This window comes from Silurus meridionalis, chromosome 5 (genome assembly GCF_014805685.1).
Source record: "Silurus meridionalis isolate SWU-2019-XX chromosome 5, ASM1480568v1, whole genome shotgun sequence".
Classification (NCBI taxonomy): Eukaryota; Metazoa; Chordata; class Actinopteri; order Siluriformes; family Siluridae; genus Silurus; species Silurus meridionalis.
In genome coordinates, this window is record NC_060888.1 from 23824067 (window position 1) to 23851768 (window position 27702).

At 37.2% G+C, this 27702-nt stretch overlaps 3 protein-coding genes across 4 annotated transcripts in view; 2 read left to right on the forward strand and 1 right to left on the reverse strand.

Moving 5' to 3' along the window:
- zgc:101566 (Transmembrane protein 263-B-like) overlaps positions 1–1587 on the reverse strand; it is a 54778-nt gene extending 53191 nt beyond the window's left edge. Inside the window, exons 1-3 of one of the 2 annotated variants that reach the window (XM_046850040.1) lie at positions 1547–1587; positions 1413–1456; positions 145–256 (exon numbers count right to left, since the gene is read on the reverse strand). In XM_046850040.1, the coding sequence (XP_046705996.1) occupies positions 145–256; positions 1413–1418 (118 nt within the window). In that variant the 5' untranslated portion in view covers positions 1419–1456; positions 1547–1587. Of the gene's footprint in view, positions 1–144; positions 257–1412 lie in introns of both variants that reach the window. The other variant, XM_046850039.1, reaches the window with a different exon arrangement.
- Positions 1588–6963: 5376 nt separating this feature from the next.
- Positions 6964–15718, forward strand: acte1 (actin, epsilon 1). Its single transcript, XM_046849558.1, has 9 exons — positions 6964–7036; positions 7372–7512; positions 8903–9031; positions 9128–9238; positions 10739–10823; positions 11733–11894; positions 12984–13175; positions 14285–14466; positions 15444–15718. Exons 2-9 carry the CDS (start codon positions 7384–7386, stop codon positions 15585–15587), a joined length of 1134 nt encoding a protein of 377 aa, XP_046705514.1. The 5' UTR covers positions 6964–7036; positions 7372–7383; the 3' UTR covers positions 15588–15718.
- A 4361-nt stretch (positions 15719–20079) lies between these two features.
- Positions 20080–27702, forward strand: part of shank2b (SH3 and multiple ankyrin repeat domains 2b) — a 170832-nt gene continuing 163209 nt past the window's right edge. Inside the window, exon 1 of the mRNA XM_046849277.1 lies at positions 20080–20148. The gene's annotated coding sequence lies outside the window, so the exon portion shown is untranslated. The remainder of the gene's footprint in view (positions 20149–27702) is intronic.

Here is a 27702-nt window from a genome sequence, read left to right on the forward strand (position 1 = left end):
ATATGTCCAGCTGTTCGGGAATCAGGATCGGAGATCCCGGCTCCGGAGATGAAATTTCAAGAGGAAAGAAAAGAGAGAGAGAGAGACAGAGAGAGAGAGAGAGAGAGAGAGAGAGAGAGAGAGAGAGAGAAGATTGTGACGTACCTTCCGGTGGATCTTCACGCAGGTACGGTGGGAGGTCGTCACTGTTTGGATCGGCGGGTGATGTAACGCTCTCGTCTGTTACTTCCATGGTGCCGCTCTCTGCTCTGAGGCCCTGCAGGAGGATCAGTCGCCACACCCAAACATTTCAGCCAAAATGACACGTTTCTCCTCACACCAAGCGCCAACCAGGCGAAAGGTTTCGCTTCGTTCAATTCAATTCGATTTATCAACAAATTGACAATGGACATTTGGCCACAGAGAAATATATAAACCAAGAAATGCAATTTATTATTATTTATTTATCACATATGCATTACAGCACAGTGAATTTTTCAGAAGCTTAGCTCAAAGCACAGCGTCCCTGGAGCACAGAGGGTTAAGGGGCCTTGCTCAAGGGCCCAAGAGCATCAGCTTGGCGATACCAAGGCTCGAACCCAAGACCTACCGATTAGTAACCCAGAGCCTTAACCAGTGAGCTCCCACTCCCTATTATAACACCTCTGTGGGCGGGGCATACATGCGTTACAGAGCATTTCATTGGTTGAAAGCAAGAGTGGTACAAGATGAATCATTAAAATAATTGTAACGTTTTACCAGAAGTGGAAAACTAACAAATTAAACCAAGATTATGTCTGAAAGTATTATTATTTCTGGATTTAAAGTGGTATTTGAGCCCAGATCACTACAGATATACAAGAAACTTGACTACATTTATTAGGGAAAAAAATTAATTGTATAGTATATTGTTTTCTCTTTAGGGCCTGCCTATTTCAAAAGCAAGAAACATAATGTAGGCATATTTATTTTGTTAAAAGACATAAATATATATATAAAAATAGATCCATTTTGCGCCCTGGTCTCTGAGTAACATTCTGCATGCTGGCTGCAGGTCTGATGGGGAATGAGACAAATCCCCTTTGCATTTGAAGATTATATCACGGGTTGCGTTCCAAATCCTTTACTACACCCTACAAAAGTGCCCTACGCCCCCATTACGCTCTACAGCCTCCGTAGTGCACTAGATTTCCACCCGGACGGCGTTTGGAACAAAACCCACTGTGTCACTATGGTAATACGATATCCTTGTGCAACATCCTAGAGCACAAACGCCAAAAATATACATAAAGCCAAACCCATTTGGGTAAATATGTCACTATCTCTTTTAAGGTGTTGAAAGCGGAAAATTAGCGATAGTTTTGGATCAGTGTGAGTGATGCTAATGACGCAAAGCCTAGAATGCGAACCAAAACACAATTGTTCACACTCACCTTCATCACTGAAGTCACAGGTAATAATCAGCGTTATTTTTTGCCTATAAAGAAAAAAAATGGAGGTCGAGCAGGAGTTATAACATGAAATAAACACAGGCTACTGCTCGAAAATATGCACGAAGATCTTCTACCTATGTGTTTGCAGCTGACTGGAACAGGAAGTGACGTTTAGGATGTTTACGGAATTATGGATTATAAAGATTTTTTATTTCTGACGCTAGGGGGCACTAAAGCTCCGTATTAATATAATACTACTACTAATCTTCCTCCTCTTTCTCTTCTTCCTCTTCATCATCTTTATTTTCATCTTCATCCTTTTCATCTTCTTCTTCATCTACATCTTCCTTTTTATCTTCTTTATATTCTTCTTCCTCTTCATCATCATCTTCTTCCTCTTCATCATTTTCTTCTTCTTCCTCTTCTTCATCATCATCATCATCATCATCATCATCATCTTCTTCTTCTTCCTCTTCATCATCATCTTCTTCCTCTACATCATTTTCTTCTTTTCTACTTCTTCTTCCTCTTCGTCATCATCATCATCTTTCTCTTCCTCTTTCTCTTCATCTTCTTCTTCCTCTTCCTTCTCTTCTTCTTCCTCTTCATAATCATCTTCTTCTTCCTCTTCTTCCTCTTTCTCTTCATCTTTTCTTCATCTTCTTTTTCTTGTTCCTCTTCATCATTTTCTTCTACTTCTTCTTATTATTTTTCTTCTTCTTCTTCTTCTTCTTCTTCTTCTTCTTCTTCTTCTTCTTCCTCTTCCTCTGCCCCTGTTTGAGGTCTCCACAGTGGATCATCTGTCCTCCGTATCAATCTGCCTCTTTTAAACCATCTGCATGTCTTCCCCAGGGGTGGACGAAGTACACAAACCATGTACTTGAGTTAAAGTAGAGATACAGAAGGTAAAATATGAATCCAGTACAAAAAAAGTGTCTCTTTAAACTTTCACTTGAGTAAAAGTCTTCAAATCTACTTAAGTAGAGTTTGTTATGACTATAATGTTTCTCTTATCATATTTGTTACAAGACTCTTGTGAAAAAAGACTGTAATGTTACTCTCAGCACAATCTATTAATAGAATGATATTACTGAGTCAAACACTGATTGATGTCTATTAAAATGATCATGAGCCCAAAACCTTCTATTAACTATTTAAAAGAAAATTGTGTAAATAAGACCATGGGTGTTGTGGCGAGTTCGAGTCTGGAGTTTCTTCCATCATTTATTCCTCTCAAAATGTTCTGCTTGCTGTTGCACTGATGCTGAACTGTGTGTTGATGATCAGTAGAAACCACCAAGCGCCAATCAAAACAAGTTCAAAACAGAGCGGCGCTCGACTCTGATTGATGGATTGATGCGTGTTTGACCAGTTAAGTTTGTATCCACTTGTAAACAAAAAGGATTTCACGAAATGTAGCCGAGTAAAAAGTTCGAGATTTGACTTTGAAATGTAATGAAGTTAAAGTAAAAGTCGCCCGAAATGGAAACACTTCAGTAAAGTGCAGATACGTGAAAAAGCTACATGACTGGTCCTCCTTCACCACATCCATAAACATTCTCCTTGGCCTTCCTCTTTTGCTCAGCATTCTTCTACTGATATACCCCATGTCCCTCCTCTGCACATGACTAAACCATCTCAATCGTGCCTCTCTCACCTTGTCTTGTCCAAAACCTCCTACATCCTCCTTGCCTTGTCCAAAACGTCCCACACGCGCTGTCCCTCTAATAAACTAATTTCTGATCCTGCCCATCATCGTCACTCAAAACGAAAAACTCAACATCTTCAGCTCTGCTACCTCCAGCTCCACCTCCTGTCTTTTACTCAATGCCACTGTCTCTAAATCATACAACATCTCAGTCCTCTAAACTTTCCCCTTTACTCTTGCAGATACTCTTCTATCACAAATCACTCCTGCTATCACTCTTCTCCAACCACCCCACCCTGCCTGCACTCTTTTCTTCACTTCTCTAACACACTCTCCATTACTTTGCATTGTTGACCCCAGGTACCTGAACTCCTCCACCTTCTCCACCTCTTCTCCCTACAACTGCACCCTTCCACTGCCCTCCCTCTCATTCACACACATGTACTCTGTCTTACTCCTACTGACTTTCATTCCCCTTCTCTCCAGCGTGTACCTCCACCTCTCCAGGCTCTTCTCAACCTGCTCCCTACTCTTACCACAAGTTTATTGCAATTATCAGCCACAGAAAACGGAGATTTACATAAACGCTTCTCAAAGTTCAAGTAACAGATATATTTCAACATCCACTGTCCAGAGGAGACGGTGTAAGTCAGGCCTCCATGGTGGAATCACAGGGGGAAAAAACATTTCTTCAGAAGAGCGCTGACCTCAAATCAATTGAATACATCTGGGAGGAATTGAAACATCTCACCTACATCAGTACCCGACCTTACTCACACCCTTGTGGCTGAATGAACATACATCTCCACTAACACAACCAAAATCTAGTGGAACATCTTCCCAAAAGGGTGGAGCTTATTTTTAACAGCAAACGAGGACTAAATGTGGAGTGAAATGTTCAAATAGCGCATATGAAACCTACAGTTATGAATCTTTTCAAACTTTTGAAACTTTTGTTTTATATATTTACTGTATTCTTCTGTCATTACGTGAGTAAATAAGCAAATGCTTAATTTAGCATTTGGTTGAAAGCAAAGTCATGTATGGTGCATTAACATTAGACATTCAATTTCTAGGTATGGATTTCCGAAGGACAGTAGGAGTAACAATAAATAAGCAAGCAAGCAAATAAATAAATGAATAAGAGCAAGCCTGAGGTGTGAAGATTCAATATTTCTAATACACAATTCAGCTGTATTGATTCAAAGAAGTCTATATGTAGAGAAAATGCTAGGAGAATAAAGACTGCCATGTCTGCATCAGCGAAAACAGAAGCCTGATAGCAGTCACTCACACACACACACACACACACACACACACACACACACACACACACACACATCAAATACTAAGTGAGTTTGAATGCATTTCAAACACGATCAAAAGATTCTGCGTCAATGTGTCTCACACACCGCACGGCAATGGACTGTACACTTTTGTGCATTGCTGTATTTATGGAGAAGTATTACATACACATCATCCCTCATACACAACTGTATACCTGCTATCCACTTTATTAGGAACACCTGCAAATTCATACAGTTATCACATAAGCCAATCATGTGTTGTATCAGCAGCACAGCGCATAACATCATGATACACTCCTGAAGTTCTGTTTAAACCACACATCAAAACATGGAACATCTCCATCTCTTTGACTTTACCCCTTTCATGGTGCTTAGTTTCTGATTAGATAGAAACTGCTAATCTCCTGAGATTTTTACACCCAAACACTCCACCTTAAGGTTTGATATTTTGTGCTTTCTGAGATGTTTTTCAGCTCACCACAGTTGTAAAGAGTGCTTATTTAAATTACTATACACTTCATGTCAGCACAAACCGGGCTGGATATCCACAATATGAAGGCATCTCCTCTCACTTCAACACGGTTGTTTCAGCCAGAGTGATGGATATTTGCACACGGTCTTAGTTTTGTTAATAATACAGATTTCCAATAAAGTGATTGTACAGGTATCCAACATGCAGCATATGTACTGTAGATGTACAACCCCGATTCCAAACATGTTGGGACACTGTGTAAAATGTACATGAAAACAGAATGCAAATCTCATAAATTCATATTCTATCTAACAAAAGTTCGTATTTAATAACTAATTCGGGAAACTGTTGAAAATGAGGAAAAAAATTGGTAAAATGTGTCAAATAATACGTTTTTTTTTTTAAAATGACTACAGAAAAATGGCTTGAAAGCAGAATCAATATGATGACACTCTTAGAAAGTTGTTTGAGATGCCATTCTTCTGATCTGATTACGAGTTCAGGTACTGAAAGGTCAGGATTACCTTTATTCCATGTCATACAATGACCCTTATTAACTTTCCTCGCTTTCCCAATTTTCTTTAAAAAACAGAACAATTGACTGTAAACCTCCCACTCGTCCTCGTCCACATACTCCATCGGTTCTGCCTCATTAATATGCTGCTGCATCCAGTGAGAATGGAGGAGCTGTTTCTAAGTTTAGTGAAGAAGAATGTGAGCTATGGGACAATTGCAGTGCGGGTCACATGATTGCGTGGTGACAGGGGAATCCTAATAGAAAGGCTTGTTTGCTTAATGTGAAATGCGAGTGTACGTGTGTGTGTGAGTGCGTATGTGTGTGTGTGTGTGTGTGTGTGTGTGTGTGTGTGTGTGTGTGTGTGTGTGTGGTCAGGGTGTACTCTTTTCCCCCTAAAAAGACAGGTGTGGAGTTAGGTCAGAGATCACCAAATGTGAGAGAGGAGAACAATGTCAAATGTTTACTTTCCAGTGAAAGGTCACAAAAATTTGAAAAGAATCTGTGTCTTATTTCACGGTAACATTTGAGTATTCATTCATTCATTCATTCATTCATTCATTCATTCATTCATCCATTCATTCATTTATAAATTTGTTTATTTATTTATGCATGTATTTATACATTTTATATCATAATTATTTTAATGCTGCAAAAAAATACCAGCAATTGTCTAATTAACACAAATTTATTAAAAAAAAACAACCTTGATAAACCTTTACCTTTTTTTTTTACTATCTTTCTACTCTCAAGAATGCATTCTATTATAATTAAGTGTCTATAAATCAGTCAGTCAATCAATCAGTAATATATATAATACATAGAAACATATACATTTAAATGATTCAAGAACATATACTTCTATAGTAGCTTTAGTTTTAGAGTAAGCACCTTCCCTGGTAAAATATACCCAGTGAAGGTATTAGAGATATACTCTTGAAGGTTTCACAACAGTGACAAGTACTGGTTTGGATGATTTCATCTGTCGAAAGAAATTAATATGAGAAAAAATGAAAATAAAATGTGTATAGGGGTTAATGCACTCATATAGTTATTACAATACGTCTCGATTTGTCATTTATAAGTCAATTGTTTCCTGTGTAAGATCCTTTCCTTTCTGTAGAAAAATAGACCTGGCACGCCGGCGTATTCTCCACACCCATTTTACCCGTGTGGAAAAATGTCCTTTGAAGGCCTGCTGGCCGAGGTCGTCCTCGTAGCCATGCTGGAATGCCCAAACAGTCAACAGTCGTCAGACAAACGGCCACATCACCATTATGACCATTGCCCATTGCTTTATTTATAGCAGATACTGGCATGCCATTCTTCACCCATTCTTTACTGCCCAACTCTTCATTGTAGCTCAGACTGTCCTACAGGGCAATAAATTACTGTCTAATATTAAATACCCACGGACAGCCGCTTGTTGTGGGACGGATTCCAGGATTCCTGGGACACCGAGGACAGTCTACCTTTATGCACGTGGGTGTGTCGCAGGGGTGCATCGTGTCCTAAAAAGGCGTTGAGTCTGGCGGTTGTGCGATGGCTCGGCCTCAGTGTTGGGCTTAAATAGAGGCAGGAGGTGAATCGCAAGCTCACTCTCTTTCTCTCTCTGATTCAATTCCTCTCCCTCTCTCTCGCAGGGGAGTCAGCGTTCCAGGCCTCCTTATCTAAGTCTTCTAGGTGAGTCTATGAGATGCGAGGTTTAATTGAGTGTGTGTGAAATTAAAAGGTACCGAGTGTATAAAGAAAAGATTCAGCTCAATTCCTACTGCTTGTGACAAAACGTTTTCTTTTTTGCACTGCTGTAAATGAATAATGAACAATAATTGCTGAGGATGAATTACTGAATAAGAGGAGAATTTAAGGTGTACGACTGTTATATGGGGTCAGGAGAAGGTCAACATTGTTATCTGACAGTCTGCTTTCTTGATTAACCCAGGCACTTATTACAGAATTTAACAATTGTGTATGATGTGTGTGTGTAATGTCTGTGTATGTGCATGCTACATTGGCAGTGGGGGTAAATCATGTGTGACGAAGAAGAAACCACAGCCCTGGTGTGTGATAATGGCTCAGGCCTGGTGAAGGCAGGGTTTGCGGGAGATGACGCTCCCCGAGCTGTGTTTCCCTCCATCGTGGGCCGTCCTCGCCATCAGGTACAGTAAACCTGTTAATACACTCTCACACACTCTTGGTTTGTCTAGTCCAGGGGTCCCCAAACCTTGAGTCACATAGATCGTTTGGTATTGGGAAACACAGAAAGAATAAAACCTTTTTATTAAATTTCATTCTTCATTTTATTGAATTTTGCGGGTTATTTTATTTTATTTTATTTGTATTTTATTACTTAATTGCCAATTTAATGCATTAGTTTCGGTCATAGTTTATTTCTATGTTTCCATAAATAAAGCTCTTACTGATTCTGCACTATGGTGAGATATATTTTTATTATATATGTAAGTAAACGAATGATTATATCATATAATATGTATAATAGTAATATGCACGTAAAGCCTGCTTTTAAAGTGGTATATTGAGGCCATAGTAAAACATTTAAAAACTGTTTTTCGCCAACTTATGGCCAAATGTTGTTACACTGTGATAACATTATTCTCAACACATGCGCTTTGATGAATTCGTTGGAAGAAATGTGTGAAAAAATCTATTAAGAAAGTCACTTATGGTGATTTAAGCCATCATTCCAAGATCAAGATGAATAATTTAGGAATTTAGTGACTATGAAATTGCTGTTGAAAAACATAATTGGTGCCAATTAGAGTGGCTCCATACAAGAAGATGTAGCCAGTACACTAAACAAAGGATAAAAATACACTGAACAAGTCCACATGGTTTGAAAGGGAAGAGAAGAGAAGAGAGAAGAGAAGAGAAGAGAAGAGAAGAGAAGAGAAGAGAAGAGAAGAGAAGAGAAGAGAAGAGAAGAGAAGAGAAGAGAAGAGAAGGATGGGACAGGGAGGGAAGAAATGATGGGACAGGGATGCAAGAAAAAAAGAGAAGAGAAGAGAAGAGAGAAGAGAAGAGAGAGAAGAGAAGAGAAGAGAAGAGAAGAAGAGAAGAGAAGGATGGGAAAGGGAGGTAAAATAATAGAATAGAATAGAATAGAATAGAATAGAATAGAATAGAATAGAATAGAATAGAATAGAATAGAAGGAAAGGAAAGGAAAGGAAAGGAAAGGAAAGGAAAGGAAAGGAAAGGAAAAAGGGTGTCATTAGGTTGCATTTTTACAAAGCTTTAGTATACTGGAGTCTATACATTTTCAGTCCTTTTTAGCACGATTAGCCTTATAGTGTAAAGTTAAAGAAGCAAACATCTCTCACACACACACACACACACACACACACACACACACACACACACACACACACACACTGATAAATCTTCATTCAATACTTTTCCCAGATACATAAAACATGTTAAGAAACCATATTTATTAATATTTATAATTTAAGCTCTTGGGTGTTATGTTTTCTATCATAAAAAAGTAGTACTATGTTGAATGTGGAGTGGCTAAATGGTCTTCTTTCTAGGGTGTGATGGTGGGCATGGGTCAAAAAGACAGCTACGTAGGAGATGAGGCACAGAGCAAGAGAGGCATCCTCACCCTCAAATACCCCATTGAGCATGGCATCATCACCAACTGGGACGATATGGAGAAGGTATTTGACTCACAGTGTGAAGTATGACAGAGCTACATGACTGCTGCATAATATATATGGGTGAGCAGTGATGAACCGGTATTGATAAACTTTTAGATCTGGCACCACACCTTCTACAACGAGCTGCGTGTGGCTCCTGAGGAACACCCCGTCCTCCTGACTGAGGCTCCACTCAACCCCAAAGCCAACAGGGAGAAGATGACTCAGGTGAACCACTCACAATGGCACTCACGTCTGTCTTTGTATTTACATTGGATCCGAACGAGTAGAGCGAGACAGAGCTGTTTGAGGAGTGAGAGCAAAGCTGCTGGTGGAGTTCCTATTAAAAAATTCCCACGTATCATGAATGGCATCGTAATATTATTATTATTATTATTATTATTATTATTATTATTATTATTATTATTATTATATTATTATTATTATTATTATTATTATTATTATTATTATTGTTATTATTATTATTATTATTATTAACATCGCAAAGCATTGAAACAAATTTCATGTTGATCATCAATAAAGTACATTTTGAGGACATTTTTCAAAGCCATATAAAGAAACTGCAATCCTGATTGGCCATTAGATCAATCACAGTTTCCTGTAATTTGCATTTGTATTTTCTAAAGATTAGATTTTTTATCACAGGTTTATATTATTGCAGTTATTACAGTAAGTTACCTTTCCATAGCAACAGCATCCACAGAAACTTCTATGCCAAAAGCTTAATCTAAAAGTAATTAAGCAATGTATGAACTATATATATATATATATATATATATATATATATATATATATATATATATATATATATATATATAATGAAACTACCTGTTTAACAACATTTATTAATAAAATGAGTCTTCAATATCAGTGTTTTGTAATCATGCATAGTTAAAAATCTTATAACCTGAATAGCATGCATGCTAAGAGCTAAGAAAACCAGGAGTTTACTGTGAAAATCCCTGTAAATGGAAACGGATGAAAGTTTGACGTGGTTTTTAAGCAAAACGCTAAAAACATCGCCAAATTGCAGTTTGGAGAGTAGAATTATTGGTGAATTTTGGAAATATACTGTCTATATCCTTTCAACAGCATATTCCAGAGTTTTTATTACTTAAATATAAAAAACTGGCCTGGCATATACTTTATGGACAAAGGTATTGGGACACCTGACCTGACTTTCCCCAAACTGTTACCACAAATCTGGGGGCACAAAATTGTACCGGGCGCCTTTGGATGTGGTAGCATGAAATTTTCCATTTAAGTTCCCTCTACACTTGAACTAGGAGACCCACAGCTATTCCAGCATGACAATGCCCCTGTGCACAACATCAGCTAAATAAAGATATGCTTTATATGGGTTGGAGTAGAAGATTTCCTTCTATAAAGCTCTGACCTCAACCCTATTAATCAACTTTTTAATGATTTGGAAGGTTTACTGCACCCCAGGTCTCCTCGCTTCACCAGCCTTGTGCCCGAATAAGCACAAATCTTGCACATATAAATCTTATGCTCAAGTGTCCACAAACTTCTGTGTATACAGCGTACTAAGATAAGGATAATCACTCAGATGTCTATAATTTACTTGATGAGTGTTAGCTTAGTGTTGAGGGTCTCTACTTCACAGAGAGGAGAGATCTCTGTATTTAAAATCACATTTTTTTTAGCTTAAGTAATGCTTATTAATTAAGCTTTGTGTGATTCCAGATCATGTTCGAGACCTTCAATGTTCCTGCAATGTACGTGGCCATTCAGGCTGTGCTCTCCCTTTATGCCTCCGGCCGTACCACAGGTCAGAGCACCGTTTCCACACCAACTCCCTGCTTCTCTCCTCTCACTGACATTAAAACCCACTGATGAATAGATTATATATATGAGTGATGGATTGTGGCTGGAATGTTCCTTTAATAATTCAGCAGTAGTCGAATCTTCTCACGAGAAGAAGATAAAGAAGTTAAAAGTAGACTTTAAGAAAGGAACGGCGCTGCACTTTTTCACGGAGAAGTGCATTACTATATATAACATGTTCTGCATTAGCACAAACACTAAATGGACATGCTCATCGAGACATTAGAAATATTTTTGGCCAAAAATGATTTAGCTTTATAACATACTAAGTCTTAATTATGAAATAATAAAAATAAGCGATCATCTATATATGGGTTCCCTGGTGGTCTTGTGGATAGGATTTTGGGAAATGATTGTAGTCATTGTTCCTGCTTCTGAAGGTTAAATTCCAGCAACTTTTACAACAATTAAAAATGCTAATGAAAAAAAAAGTTTCACTCAATACAAATGACTCGATGTGCAAATATATAGTGGTGCACTGTGCAGACAAATGAGGTAAAAATGTCCAGTGACAATCAGGTAACTACACAGAGATGACATAGATGATTATACATTATATAGATGATTATACATTATATAGGTGATTATATATTAATGTGCAAAGAGGCTATGTAGAGATTAACATACTGCATAAGGCAAGTAGAATATAGTACAAATGACGAGAGACATTAGGTACAAATATTTTTTAAAACATAGGTCAGAATGGCATTGTACACTCCAGTGTCTGAGTTCAGGGGTTTAGAAGGTTGACACCTTCTCAGAAATTCTCAGAAACTGTTTTTCTTTCAGGTTTCTCCTATAGTAACTATGTGTTTTTCTCTGTCCCTTTTCCCCGCTCGTTCTCTTTGCACAGGCATTGTACTGGACGCTGGTGATGGTGTGACCCACAATGTGCCGGTGTATGAGGGTTATGCTCTTCCTCATGCCATCATGAGGTTGGATCTTGCCGGCAGAGACCTCACCGATTACCTCATGAAGATCCTCACTGAGAGAGGCTACTCTTTTGTCACTACAGGTCACGCCTCCACACTCTCTCACACACTTTCCCACACTACATTTAGTTTACAGGCCTATATTTTTACTGAGTTTTGGATTAAACTTATTCTCTTGCTGTATATTTACAGTGTCAGGCTAAAGTCTAGTTGTGTGTCATATTTTTGCAAATTCTATTCTAAATTTGTATTCTTTTTGTTGTTAGAGGCTAGTATTCATTATAAATATCCACTGCATTGCATATGCACTGTTACCAGGGCATTTCACACCAAGGCCTTCAGTGGTGTCCTGCCTGAATCAATCCACCTCTTAATAACATCACTATTACACTATGGCTGTAGAAACCATTAATATTAGAGCTCTGCATCACAAACAGGTATCTCGGTGCATTGCGGTTTCCTGGAGACTGGCAAACTGTGTGTTTCTTTCGACAGGAAATAAAACTCAAAAGTATAAATAATTCATGGAAAAGCTCAACTGATTTGAACTGTTTTTCCTGGACTTTCCTCACAACATCCAGCTTTTCCCGAAATGTCTTTCTTGAAAATTGGCTTGTGAATATATACTGTAGGCAACTAAATCAATTTCCTCTCCTCTGTCGGCCATTGTGGAAAAAACGGCTATTAATCCGCACTAATATATTTCAGCTTTTGCAGTTTGCAAGCTCTGTTGAGTGCGCTCTCTGACCATCCAAATGACTGTCTGACCTGAAAATGTTATTGGACGCCTGCTAGATGGCGCCTGTGTCGCCAACTCGAAATCTGATTGGTTGCAGCAGGCGCTTCAAGCGACGTGCATGTTAAAGTTGCCCACACTGCTGATTCTGAAGGCTCAAGGCAGATTCAGTTGATGTGATGGCTGAAATATGATTCGATAGAATCTCTAACAGAAGCAGACTCTCCCTGAAGCAGCACACCCACGAGAAACGCTATGAAATAAAGAGAATCGACTATTGGGAATAATTGAACGCATATTCATGGAGAAATATTAAAACTTAAGTCAAGAAATCAGAGAAGCAGAAAAGGCCTTTCTGGCCCCGAAGACTCGCCACTGACTATTACACTATTTTCCAATAAATGTTTGATTGAATGCTTGTTTATTTCCCCCACAGCTGAGAGAGAGATTGTGCGTGACATTAAGGAGAAGCTGTGCTACGTAGCTCTGGACTTTGAGAACGAGATGGCCACGGCTGCCTCCTCTTCCTCTCTGGAGAAGTCTTATGAGCTGCCAGACGGTCAGGTCATCACCATCGGCAACGAGCGCTTCCGTTGCCCCGAGACGCTCTTCCAGCCTTCATTCATCGGTCTGACACTTTACACACACATACACAAACACAACATTTATAAGCAATTATAACAATATTTATACACATAGGCATCAAGCAGATGGGAATGAAAAGATTTTGTATAATTAGAATATTTATTTGAGACGAAGATGTGTGGATATCAAAGGGAAAATGGCAACGTAAGGTAGATCTTTCACACACACACACACACAAACCACAAGCTCGGTTAATAAAAAATTCACATAATTAATAATTCTGAATGATCTCTGTAGGCCGAGTGTCAGCATCGTGATTACAGTCCAGGAGTAGAACAATTGTCTTTGTTTTACCTCTCCACATTATATACAGTGCAAGCTAATCACATACACACTTTATATATGAAATTCAACTGCATGTATACAGTATATAAAACATTTAAAAAAACACCCAAATGGACATGTACTGTAGTTGTAGTCGTGAGCTAGCCTTCTCAGCACGAGACATCTAGGTAACGGATCACATTTCGAGGGCAGTTAATTTGCAGCGATGTCGTATAACCAAAGGCTCAGGATCTACTTAAGGTTCAGATGTTCTCTGGTGTTCCGGAAACCAAACATCAATCTCTGCCAGCTCATGCATGAGAGCTGAAGGTGTGCTCATTTCCTGCTTTAATTAACACTGCAAAATGTCCGTTTCAGGCAGTGGAAAGAAAAGGTAGTGTTTGTGATGGTAAATTGCATTCGCAAATAATCAATTATTAAACACGTGTGTAGAACAACATGGTGGAGTCCAAGCATTGGAGGTCACGTTGGGAATACAGGAGTTGTAGAATTTTAAATAATTTAAAGCAAAGAAAGCAAATATTGTGTGTGTTCAAGATTTTGCTTCACTTTTTCTTTTTAAATTAGAGCAAGACGGGGCTTCTACCAGATAGTCCATTTATACCAAATTGTCCTGCCTGTACATTGTCCTGCTAGAGCATGTTTGGATCTTCTAGATCAGTTAAAGGAAACATTCTACTTTAACTATGCTTCCAACTTTGTGGTAACCCTCTGGGGAAGAACCACATATGGCTGGAAAAGTCTACATAGTCTAGAACTAGGTTTGGGTTTTTGTATTCACACTATCTCTCTGCTGTTTATCTGTAGGCATGGAGTCGGCTGGCATCCATGAAACCACATACAACGGCATCATGAAGTGCGACATCGACATCCGTAAGGACCTGTACGCCAACAACGTGCTGTCCGGAGGCACCACCATGTATCCAGGTATCGGTGACAGGATGCAAAAGGAGATCACAGCCCTCGCCCCCAGTACCATGAAGATCAAGGTAAGACCGGCTGCTGTGATTAGTGAATCATATCGGTTATTTTGATCTTTGACATTTAGGAGGACTGTTTTTTTTTAATTATTAACAAAGGACATATTTATGTTCGAATATAAATTAAATGTCAAATTCAAATTTTAAAGCAAAATGTGTATTATTTCTTTTCAATTCAGATTTGTTTGGGATTGGCATATACTATATAGACAAAATTCGTATGGGGTTCTTTTTGAACATCTCATTCCACATTTAGTCTCCATTTGCTGTTAAAATAACCTCCACTCTTCTATGAAGATGTTTCACTAGATTTTGGAGTGTGATTGTGGAGATTGGTGTTCATTCAGCCACAAGGGTAAAATCAGGTTCTGATGTAGGTGAGGTAAGGAGGCCTGGGGTGCAATCAGCATTCAAATTAATCCCAAAGGCATTAGATAGGGTTGAGGTCACAGCTCTGAAGCAGGAGATCTTCCACTCCAACACATGTAAAGCATATCTTTATAGAGCTGGCTTTGTGCACAAGGGCATTGTCATTGTCAGGAGCAGGTTTGGGTCTCCTAGTTCAAGTAAAGTAAAATAAACCCAAAAACATCCTATAAAATTGTGCACCTTCAACTTTATGGTAACAGTTTAAGGTAGAAACACACAGGGCTGGATGTCGGGTGTCACAGTGCTTTTGGCCGAGATTACTTTTATATCCATAAACAGTATCTGTACATAGATACGATGTTTTCCCCAGCCACTCTTAGTGCCGGTCCCAAGCCCGGATAAATGGGGAGGGTTGCGTTAGGAAGGGCATCCAGTGTAAAAACGTGCAAAATCAAACATGCGGATGATCCGCTGTGGCGCCCCCTGATGGGAGAAGCCGAAAGAAAGTTTATCCTAAGCATATAAAAAAAAATTATAAAATAAAAATTCCAAATAAACATGAGCATGCTCTAAGATGGCTCTGGGTTTCTGATGATGCCACCGATGCTCCTGTGCAGATGATTGCCCCTCCTGAGAGGAAGTACTCTGTGTGGATTGGAGGCTCCATCTTGGCATCACTTTCCACCTTTCAGCAGATGTGGATCAGCAAAGACGAGTATGACGAGGCTGGACCCTCTATTGTCCACAGGAAGTGCTTCTAAACACTGCCTCTTCTCGCCAGTTCTTGTGGACTTTGTCTCCTGTGATGTTTTACTGTATGTTCAGTGGAAATGCCTATGTTCAGAAATTCATGCAGCACATTGCTCAATAAATGTATTATGTGTATTTTGGACCATGTGGCAGATGTCTGACGTTTATTGCTGCTACAAAACTCCGCACTGGAAAATAATTATTAACTCTTTATTTTTTCGTTATTATAATTTGATTTAACCTGACAAATAAGGATTAGAGCATTGTACTAACTAAAAACAAATCATGTAACAGCATTTGCCAGATGCTTTTTTCCGTAACAACCTACAATTTATACTTGTACAACTGAGTACTTGAGGGTTGCTCAGGGGCCCAGCTGTAATCACTGGGTAGAACTGGGATTTGAACACACCACCTTCCAAACAGAAGTCCACTCCTGGTCCCTCTGTCCTTCGACCTAGCTGTGCCCATCCACAGTAGGCAGGGATTGGTTTGTCTGGTGGTATTGTACTCTCGTTCCCAAAGCCTTGTAGACACAGCTTGAGTATCTGAAGAAGAACGTCTCTAGGTTATGTATGTAAACCTGGCTCCCCGAGGGAACGAGACGCTGCGTCTCGGTGCCACACTCCCTGCATCCCTGCGAGCGCTTCCTTTACTTTCGAGGCTAGTGCCATCTCCACGGCATGTAGTAGTAAACAGTTGAGGAAAATGTAAACTGTGGACGAATTAATCATCACCAGAATCTGGGTCATTATTGTCATAAAACAAAACAAAACCAAAATGTTTTGTGCTTAGAAAGAAAATATCTTAAAAATGGCATCTATGAGGGGTTTAGTCGGTCAATTGAAATTTTTACATAAACCCAGAAGTATTATTGTCCATGGAAACCACTGGATGGCAGGCTACTGCAGGGTTCAAGACACCAGATATGCTGGATTCTGTGTAAACACCAGCATTGAACTGTTCACTCATTTGCAGGCTTTTAATACGCCAGGAAATGAATGTATATTTGATCATTTAATGATCTTTAAAAGCACTGAATGGACAGTATGGTTCAGGTTCTCATAGTCTAGTCATAGCATGATTACTGTTCTTTTGTAAAATAATTAAAGGAACATGTTTTTATAAAACAATATTAATATTGTACATTATAAATATAGATAATGTCGGAATTGAGTCAAAAGATAGAACTGTAGCTTTCAATTCAATAATATTTCAACTGTAAATAATAAAATAATAAAAACATTATTGAAAACATTATAACATTCTCGAAAACAACGACAATAATAGTAGTAGGAATAATAACAACAATAATAATGCACTATTATTATTATTATTATTATATTATTATTATTATTTTTATTATTATTATTATTATGACTATTATTATCTTCACTATTATTATGATTATTATTATTAATAAACAGATAAATAAATAAATAAATACACTGATAACGAATAAATAACATAAATGAATAAAAACATTAGAAACAAATAATAACCTGCAACAGTATTAAAATTTGAGAGTAGCTAAACAAATTATTTATTTATTTATTTATTTATTTATTTATTTATTTATTTATTTATTTATTACTGTTTCAGGATAATGTAACTTTTGATTTGGGTAAAATTCCCACTCGGATATTTTCCCACGTTTAATTTTACTGGTATTTAAATCCCAGGTTATCGAGGCTGAACCCTGATTTTAAGATGTTGAAAAGGAATTTTGCCCAAAATAGACAGAGAATTTGCCACAAGAAAAATAACACATAAAATCACCCAATAAAAACAGTTTTGGTTTTCTTGGGTGTTCATGTGGACGAGACTCCTCAGAACATACTGTATATCAGAGAAACGAGGTCAGTGCGATGTAGGCCAGCAGCATAGCTGCCATTCTGCGGGTAAACTTAAACACACAACACACACATTTTCTCATTCTTTCCCTCTCTTTCTCCCCCTTATACACCGTCAGAGAGCGCATTGTTTATATAAGGAGAGTGATATCACCCAGTGATTAAGGATGATGATCTCTTTCTATCTCACTTATAGAAAGTTTCCCACTGACAATTTGCTCTCATGAAGGAAAATGGTTTTTAAACAAGGTTCCTGTGGTGCTGGACACAAATCTCTGATTGTTTAAAAAGAGACACGATTATCAAAATAAACACTTTCCAGTCATTTACTGAAGAAACACCTGCTCCTGAGAAGGTATAGAACACAGGGCATTCCTTATTGTACCTCAGATGACCTAATATCTCCATCACTTGTATCACTACCCACACACACACACACACACACACACACACACACACACACACACACACACACACACACAAACCTTTCAAGACCTAGTTTTTGCAGCTCTGTCACGTTGCATTGCAGGAATGACTCGCTTTTCTTTGGTCCTGTCCCAGATCTCTTACATCACATCTGACACTGACAAATCGAGCTGAAATTAACGAGGGTAGGACATCTGATTGGTGTAAAAGATGCAAACAGGGAAAGAAAGGTGAGCGTGAGGAAACAAGGGCAAATAGAGATCCACAGTAGGGACTGAAACGAGCTCAGGCTGAGGAGGCCGAATGAGAAATCTCTCTCCAGCTAATGTAAACGTCCATCTGTCAAACACACTGTATACAATTACAGAGCGTCTTATAGTAGAGTACGTATGATCATATGGGCTTGTGTTGTAACATCAAGCAAGAAAGACAGATTGCTAACAAGCCAACAACAGACTCTACTGAAGAGATGGTGTTTTTATTTAGTTTTTTTTCTAATGTATACCAAAAAAACAGAATCTGGTAATAGCTTTACTTAATAATTAGCAGGTTTTTATTTATGTATTTATTTAACTAATTATTATTTATTTATTTATTTACAATAATGCCATTTATGAAGCAGATTGGCTGGGATGGGATTTAGACTCCACCCTCAGATGCAAAATGTTATGCTTTAACCACTGAGCCTCTGCCTTTTTAACAAACTAATGCACTATTATAACTTACATTTGTGAATCTCTTATCTGTCATTAATTTTTGTAATAGGCTGCATAGAGGATTTACAGCGTGATAATGTAATTGTATGGGGTACCAGATTGTTTCCTGTACACATGACAATTAACTCTTGAATCTAAACAGACCATAATCTTGTTTTTCGATTAGTGCACATGATCGATGTCCTAAAGTTTGCAAATTTTAACCAGATAAAGTTAGATAACTTACAGAGGCAAATACCAGCCATGTTTATCGAGTCCCATGTTCCTTCTCTTACTGTACATTTTTTCTTCTGTTATAAATGTGGTTTTCAGGTAAATACTGTGACTAAACAGAAACCTTGGCAACTCTGGAACAACAGTTTTGACCCTATAGTTATATACTGTATAGTCGAGTTTTATACATATATTATATGGTACCCTATATGGTACCACCAGCACTAAAAGAAAAAAAAGCAACAATTTTAGGTAAATCTGAATAAAAAGTTATCGATTTCTTCAGTTCAAGGATTTTTATAAGCCATATGATACATTTGCATATGATTTGCATACTTGCTGTGATTGGCTCCCGGTTTCAATCAGCATAGTGCAATAAAAAATTAATGTTGAAAGTGTCAAGAAACAAAAAAAAAACACATGCATTATTTAATATTGTTTGTGTGGCCTTTCTGTAGGAAATTTGAACAACTTATGTATCTGGCACCAAATCGGTTGCAGTTAATATGACTTTTAAGAAAAAGATTGGTTTCTCTGCATTTAGTACATCAAGCTTCAGTACCTTGTAATCAGATCGACTATCTGAAACATTGGTGCCTGTTTTTGATGAGATACACGTTGAGCTTTTCAAGGTAATCCAAATAATTACTGCGAACAGAAAACCCATTTCCTGTCTTAAAACACATTTTCCCAGCATGCTCCAGAGGCGATGCGCATTTGGTAGTTTTTTGGTTTATTTTTGGTTTCAGTCACATAAATGTGCTCACTGCAACAGTGGATGGGTCTTGGTCATGTTTTATGATGAAATGCACCAAATTAGAGTCCACAAGGTCACATGAGAAGAAGAAGTTATGAATGAACTGATGGTAATTGTAAGAAACATGGGCGTGGCCTGCTTACAGATATCAATGAACAGTAGGAGAAGAGAGAAGAACATGATTTGCTTGGAATTAATACAGTATAGATCTTGAACCTTAGTATCTATCTAGTGTGTGTGTGTGTGTGTGTGTGTGTGTGTGTGTGTGTGTGTGTGTGTGTGTCCAGTGTTGTGCTGTTTATATTTGCTCTAGATTTTCTTTCTGGAGTTTATACCCCCCCTCTCCCTCAGTACATATTTAACTCTCACAGTATCTGGGCATCGCTCTCTCCAACACTGGTGAGCTCTCCCTCACTCCCTCATTCTCTTTCCCTTCCTCCATCCGTCCTTCCCTCCCTCTCTCACTCCCTCCCTCCCTCCTGTTTCTCTCCCTCTTCACACAGACCCTTGCTGTTCGCACCCAGTTGTGGTTGGATTTGTGGACTTTGAGCTGCTTGTCATCGCGAGGATGCCGTTACGGAGTGTGTGAAAGTGCCTGCAGCTCTCGGTGAGTGCTGCTCTTCTTTCTCTCTTTCTTTCTCTTTCTATCGTTTTCCTCTTCTCGGTGTTGTGATGCAGTCAGTAGTTTGATTTCACAGCTTTCAAAATCGTTTCAGCACCAAAGCAACATCATGCAAGACTGTAACAGTGCCTACACTCAGGTGTTTCATCACATTCATCATCTCCATCACTCCACGTGAATCCTATTATTATACAGTGGAATGTTTGTGTCGCTTTATTTATTTACGCTTTTTGAACTTACATATCCAACTCAATTTAGTCTGGAGTTATTTAATGTGAGTCCAAACATTTGGATTTTTTTCCCTTTCTCTAATATTAGCCTTTTGCACACTTCTGTAGCCAATAACTTCAAGATTTTACCACCATTCATTATATTCAGGTCCTTGCACTGACTTTGTGGCAGCTTGTGTACTTTTCTCTTATACATGTAGTTTAGAAGGGAAATAAAACTTGCCCTATTTCTTCCCATGACAAATTGCACTAAGGCAAAATAAAAAAAAAAAAAGGAAAGTGCAGCACAGCCTCTTATACCTCCACATCCTAACTTTAATGACTACTATGGGCCTGGGTTTCACACATAGAAATCCCTTCTTTATTCTGAAATAAATGGCATTTTGGAGACTCTGGGACAAGATCTGGGACTTGACTTGACTTGACTTGACTCTGGGACAAGATTTTTTTTCATCGACACTCTAGAGAGCAGTGTACAGTAATTACACCAAGCATGGTATATATTACAATATGTTTTTGTCTTTTAGTTTTAAGTCCTTTGGTTTCCTCCATTTAGTGTTAATGGAGATCTATTGCAATTTAATCTGTATGGCATCTTTTCATTTATGGTATTTTTTTCTACTTGACCCATTTAAAAAAATGGTAAAAACTGCATTTTAATATTTAATATATTTATATATTATAAAGAATATATTTTATTATAATATTTAATCATTATAATAAACTGCATTTTAATATTTAATATATTTATATATTATAAAGAATATATTTTATTATAATATTTAATCATTATAATATTTATTTAATATACTATTATATAGTTTATTAATATACTATTTTATAGTATAATTTAATTTATAGTATAATTTATATTATAATATTTATTATATTATATATTATATTATAACATATTATTTATAATATAATCAATAATATATTATATTATAATATTTATAGAGAATGATCTAAAAAAAACCTCATAGTTTTTTTTTTCAATTTAAATATTTTCCTTTCCTGTGAAGTATATATTTTTTTAATTTTGTATATATATTTCTTTGCAAATTTTATTCTGATAAAAAAAAAACAATTTTATTGCTTCAATTTTAATGCTACCATTCCAGTGCTTTAACATGTGCCTGAATTCTGGGGGGAAAATAAATAAATAAAATTGTGTCACCTTTATAAGGTTTGCATTTTTCTATGAAAGGTGACCTGGATGAGGCGTGTACACTGTGTAGTAAGCTATATTTTTGGTGCAGGGAACGCTCATTATTGGGTTTCTTTTTCTAGAGTAAATTACGGTTTGTTGTCTCTGGGTCTATAGCTTCCTTTATTTACTTTCTGCTCCTCAGGGAATACAAGGAAATGAGCGTCCTGCTGTGCTGAGGACGCAGAGACTAATTTAATACTGATTCAGTCATATTGCGAGATAAATTGCTCAAATCGAAGATACGTTCTTTTAGCCTGCTTACACTGTGCAGTCGATGCGAATGTTTTTAAAGTGACGTTTATTTACTTTCTAATATCCATCTTCTTGTTTCTCATCTATTATTACTGCTGCTACTACTGCGTTACAACATTAAACATGATTGTGGGTTTACTCTTTTTATTATTCCTCTTTAATATATCATCATAAATGCTTTGTACATTATCAGGACAAAGGTTTGTGGACACCTGACCATATGTGCTTTTTTAAAAACATCCCATTTAATCGTATAAAAACCTCTGGATTTTGGGGTGTGTTTCTGCAGAGTTCTGCTCATTCAATTGAAAGAATGTTAGTATAGTCAGGTACCGATGTAGGTGAAGAGGAGGTCTGGGGTGCAGTCAGAGTTTCAATCCATCCCAAAGGTATTCAGTAGGGTTGATCTTCCACTGCAAACCATGTAAAAATATATTTAAGGATGGCTTTGTGCACAGGGGTATTTTCATGCTGGAACAGGTTTGGGTCTCCTAGTTTAAAGGAAGGGAAAATGTAACGCTCCCACATCCAAAGACGTCCTATACAATTGTATTTCTCCTAGTTGGTGGTAACAGTTTGGGGAAGAACCCCAATGGCTGGAAAAGTCAGGTGTCCCAATACTTTTGTCCATATTTGTATATGTAAAAAGCTATATTCAAACGAAAGCTTTATTTATTGTTTATTATTAAACAAATGTATGATTTGGACATTCAACATTGCATAAATATTATTTCTATTTATTTATATGATTCTGATTGGTCAGAAAGTAATTGAACTTTTAGTAGACAGTTTTTTAAAGCAAATCACATTTGTGCTAATATGCTATTGTTTCTATTGTAACAATTTCAGAGAGGCTTGTTTGGTGAAGTCAAAACATAATCTAATGCTATGTGTACATTCCTGAAAAATAAAAAAAAATAAAAAACACTTTATTGGTCTTACGTCCACACTGAGATGGCTGTTTTGTCCAGTAAGAACGAAACTTTTGATAGTTTGCCAAGATAAACAGCAAGTAGTACATTAAGAAGAGGTTTATTGAACATTCATAGAAATGTACAGTATCAGAGCTTTGTATTCAGTAGATACAAGAAATTTTTGTAAAATTTGGTAAAGGGTTGACTTGTTATAGCTGCTATGACAAAAGTGGGATCAGAAACCATTTGTCTTGACGTTATTCAATTAATAAATACATGAATCGTTGAAAAGTTGTTGTGGGGTTACAGGACTTGGATTGTGGTAAATATTACTCTGCTTAGTGCACACATTAGTGGTTTAGTGGTTAAGGCTCTGCGTTACTGATCATACAGTAAGTTTGGGAGTTCATGCCTCAGAACTGACAAGCTGCCACTGTTGGCCCCTTGAGCAAGGCCCTTAATTCTCTGTTCTCCAGGTGTGCTGTATCATGGCTGACCCCATTGTCACTCCAAATGAATGCTTTATTAAGGACAGGTGCAACAGGAGGATCATGGCATTAAGAGAATATGTAGACTAAAGATGTATGAAAACTGTGTGAAAGTTAATGTTCTGGACTACTTTTCCCATCACCCACTGCACCTCTGGGTTCACTTGCTATACTTATCACCCATTCCTGCTTCCTGTTTCTCCTTTTAGTGCCACTATTTATGTTCTGGATTTTGGGGCTTCTTGTATCTTGCTTTTGTCATTTCTAGGTCGGTGTTATTTCCAGAACAGGTTATATTCCCTATTTGCGTGTCCAGTTGTTGTTTCGTTTCTTTTGTCTGTATGTTTTTAGGTTTATACTGTAAGTGGACATTTGCACTTGTGTCATTATGTGACATTTATCTGTAAAAATAAAGCATTGGGACACCCGAGTTTTTTAGCCATTCTGTAGGTGGTTCTTTCCCAAGTGTTACCACAAAGGTGTATGGGGTGTCTTTGGGTGCAGAAGCTTTACATTTTCCCTTTACTGGAACTAGGAGAACCAAACCTGTTCCAGCATGACAATGTGAGTGGAAGATCATGAGTGGCCTGCTATAGAGCTATGATCTCAACCCCATTGAACGCCGTTGGCATGAATGTAAACAGTGACTGCACCCCAGGCCTCCTCACCTCACCTACATCAGTACCTGACTTTACTAACCCCCTTGTAGCTGACTGATCAAAAATCTCCATAAGCACACTCCAAAATCTAGTGAAACATTTTCCCAGATGAGTGGAAGTTTTATTAGCAGCAAATAGGGGAATTAATGTGGAATGAGATGTTCATAAAGCACGTACGAAGCTTGTCATCGGATGTCACAATACTTTTGTCCTTACATATGTGCACAGAAATGTAAAAAACTAAAAGATTTACTTTTGAATAAAAAGACAGTCCAAAGTGTGTTATTTCACTTAGAACACAGCTTTAAGGTTATGTTTTTTTTATAATCGTATGATATTGATCTTTATTATGTATTAATATATAACACTTTTAACTGTTTCTAGTCACATTTAATGTGTTGGGAAGTCCATGGAGTTCTGGTTACTCTATAAGGGGAAAGTAGTAGCTCAGTGGTTAAGGATCTGAGTTATTGATTGAAAGGTTGAGAGTTAAAGCCCCACTATCAACAAGCCAATATTGGGCCCTTAAGCAAGGCCCCTAACCCTCTCTGCTCCGGGGTGCTCTATCATGGCTGACTTTCCACTCTGCCCACAGATTACACATATACAATAGGTGGGATATGCAAAGAAAGAATTTTCACTATGCTATAATGTGCATGTGACAAGTAAAAGCATCTCTTACTGTATATGATAGACAGCTGTAAATGACTCAAATGTCATGTTATAATACTTGTTATTTCTGTCACATGAATGAGAAACCATGATGCCTATACCTTTCTCCACACTGGGAGACTGCTGGCTGAGTACAGTAAAGTGCTGGCACTGCAGACTCCTTCCATAAAGAATTCGTAATGCAGGTTTCTGTCAGTATTTACAGTAAATCCGATACTAGAATAAAGAATAAAAGAATAAAGTATTATAAAATTATCACAAGTATTCTTTTCGTATGGTTATGTGTCTGTGTGAGCAGCTACAATAGAACTGATATAGAGACATTAAATAAAGACCCATTATTTAATTAAAAAACAAAGTGTTCAGATTCACGATCTCGGTAATGCAGCTGTATATATAATAATCATATCTGGTGATCAATTCTGGTAATTAAGTTATACCTTACCTTGGTCAGATTTTGTAAATCTTCAAAAAACAAAACAAAAATATCAAATTGATGCCATTAAATGAAATAATAATAAAAAAAATAATAATAATTATATATGTATATATGTATAATAGGGTGTTTATAAACCTTGTCAGTGTGTTCATACAGGTATGAATATTCATGTTTCATGTAAATGCTATGCATAACCCCTGTGATAAATGCATGTGATATGTAAATAAGTGTGTCATTTAGCAAACTCAGCAACTCTGGTACTTTTTTCAAATCTAATCAACCCTCGACTCTAATATCTCATATTGGCCTGTTATAACTTATCTTATGCTTTGTAGAAGATAAATCGTACAATTTAAAGCCTCGGGGCATGTTTACAGGCATCATCACAAAATCTACACATATAGTTTTGAAACCTGCTTTGTGCCTAAGCCAGTTTAGGTGGTCTGTGCTCACAGACATCACGGTTTATACTTGATAAATGATTCTCCTCTCATTTTGACATTCACGTCGGTATCAGATGATAAACGACTGCACTGTATAGGAATCGCGGGTTGCTGTATATTGTTTGCATCTTAAAGCGTGAGTATGATATTGGAAAGATGTTTAAGTTCACTGTCAACTGAAAAACACTCAGCTCTCTTTCTTTTCTCTGTGATGTAGCACAGCTTTGAACGTGATAGACACGAGCCTTTTTAGGGTTTCAGTTGTGCTGAGTGAACACCAGGATGATGAATAATTAGGTAGAAAATGTAATTAAAATCCAGTATAAAACTTACTTTATACATATTTAATAGGGGTGTTAAGATTCATCGGGATACGGTGCATCAAAATGGAGCTTAGCATAAAAGCATAAAAATCATAGAAATCAGTTCATTTGTATTGCACGATTTGAACGCAAAATGGATTTGCACAACCCATAGAATTAATATATAGAGTGGTCATATGATCAGGTTCTTTGATAGACATCTTGTGAGATCTGTACTTGTTTAATTGCATTTAATGTCTACACAACCATATTATTTTATTTAAAAAGAGCTGTAACAACAACAAAGCGTGAGGAAACCCGGCCATTTTAACCAACTTTGGAGCTCTATTTCTGCTGTGGAGTTTTATCTTTTCCCTCTAATGTGGTTTGTTCAAAACAAAACTTTGGGAAGAATTTATTGATTTGCTTGGTTTTTTCCCCAGATTTGCTGAACGTGTAGTACATTGTTTAGAATTTGAAAACTAATTTTGATTTATTGACAACAAAATTATATTTTTGCATTAATTACAACGTCTATTCTTCATTCTGAGAGTCGAAATCGAATCGAAATCGTGCCCAGACCTTTTAGTCTCTTTACACCTCTTAACATTTAATACAGCTTTAAGATATGTGATACCTATTTGATGGATGCATTCCTGTTTGAAATTGCACCGAGATGTTTCCGAGCGCATTTGACTCCTTCGGTATCCCGGGGGGCTGCACAACACATTGGAAAATTGATGCTTGGTCTTTTTAGAAGCCTAGTTTTTTAGGTCAGCATTATTCAGACACACCACATTATGCACATTGTGTTTCTATCTGCTTCCTTCTGCCTGGGATGTGGGTCTCCTGGGCTTTCTGAGCCGTGACTCCATAGCAACGAAGGAGACAAATGCCACCAGTGACATCTCCAAGTGTAATCAGAGTCACATCGCATTGTGCCACAATTTCGAGCCTCCCGAGTTCAAAAAGACCCTTAAATTGACTTTGCTAGCCACCTGGAAGTGTTGTGCACTTTTAAATTTTGTCTGAAGGAAATCTTGAAACGGACAGGTAGTCCAAAATGACCTACATTGTACATAATCATTTTGCATAATATGAAAAAAACAATGATAAACGATGTGGATGATCTATGTAATAGGTATAGTGTGTATTTCTGCAGTGAATAAATGGCATGCTTAGACAGATTGAAAGAAAATAATCACAATACAGACACATTAATGTAATCGGGTTCACATTCAGTTACGACCGATGATGAGAAAAAGGAAGAAGATCATAGATCATATCAGTGAAAAGTCACAGCTTGTAAATGGAGTGAAAAACATAAAGACATAGGAATTCAAGGGAAAGTAAATACAGAGAATTATGTAACGTAAGAAGACCAATATGGGTTTAAAAAAAAATGTAAGGCCTCATTAATGAATTAATATTCTAATAATTAGAAGCATAAAAATTTAAATATATAAAAAACTATGAACCATGAAAGAGACATAGAAAACATAAATTAATACAATAAAGAAATAAACAAAAAAAATAACGAAATGAAATAAAATGCATTGTATCATATCATATTATAAAATAATATATTTTGTTAGTTTTAAGCAAATATATTCAAAATAAAAAAAAATAAAAGATCAATGAACAGTATTGCATAGGCCTCTGTATTATACTCTGTCAGTATTAAAATGATAAATTATATAAAAATGGACAAAAAGCAGCAGAACTGACTAAACTCATAAATCAGTATAACAGTGTATTCATTTCTCCCTGACTGTTTCGTTATGTTTTCTTCCTCATGTCCTTGTCAACTTCCCCTCAGGATGATGATGCTCCTGGCTGCCCAAAAGGAACCAATGTGTAACTGAGAGTAGATCTTTCTATTGACATGCACTTGACAGCTGGAACCATGTAGGTTAACCGATATCTGTCT

Excerpts from the sequence above, each read along its gene's own strand:
- acte1 (XM_046849558.1), top strand. The coding sequence starts at position 7,384 with ATGTGTGACGAAGAAGAAACCACAGCCCTGGTGTGTGATAATGGCTCA. Across the intron at positions 7,513-8,902 it reads TGGGCCGTCCTCGCCATCAG|GGTGTGATGGTGGGCATGGG; the intron begins GTACAGTAAACC and ends TCTTCTTTCTAG. Across the intron at positions 9,032-9,127 it reads ACTGGGACGATATGGAGAAG|ATCTGGCACCACACCTTCTA; the intron begins GTATTTGACTCA and ends ATAAACTTTTAG.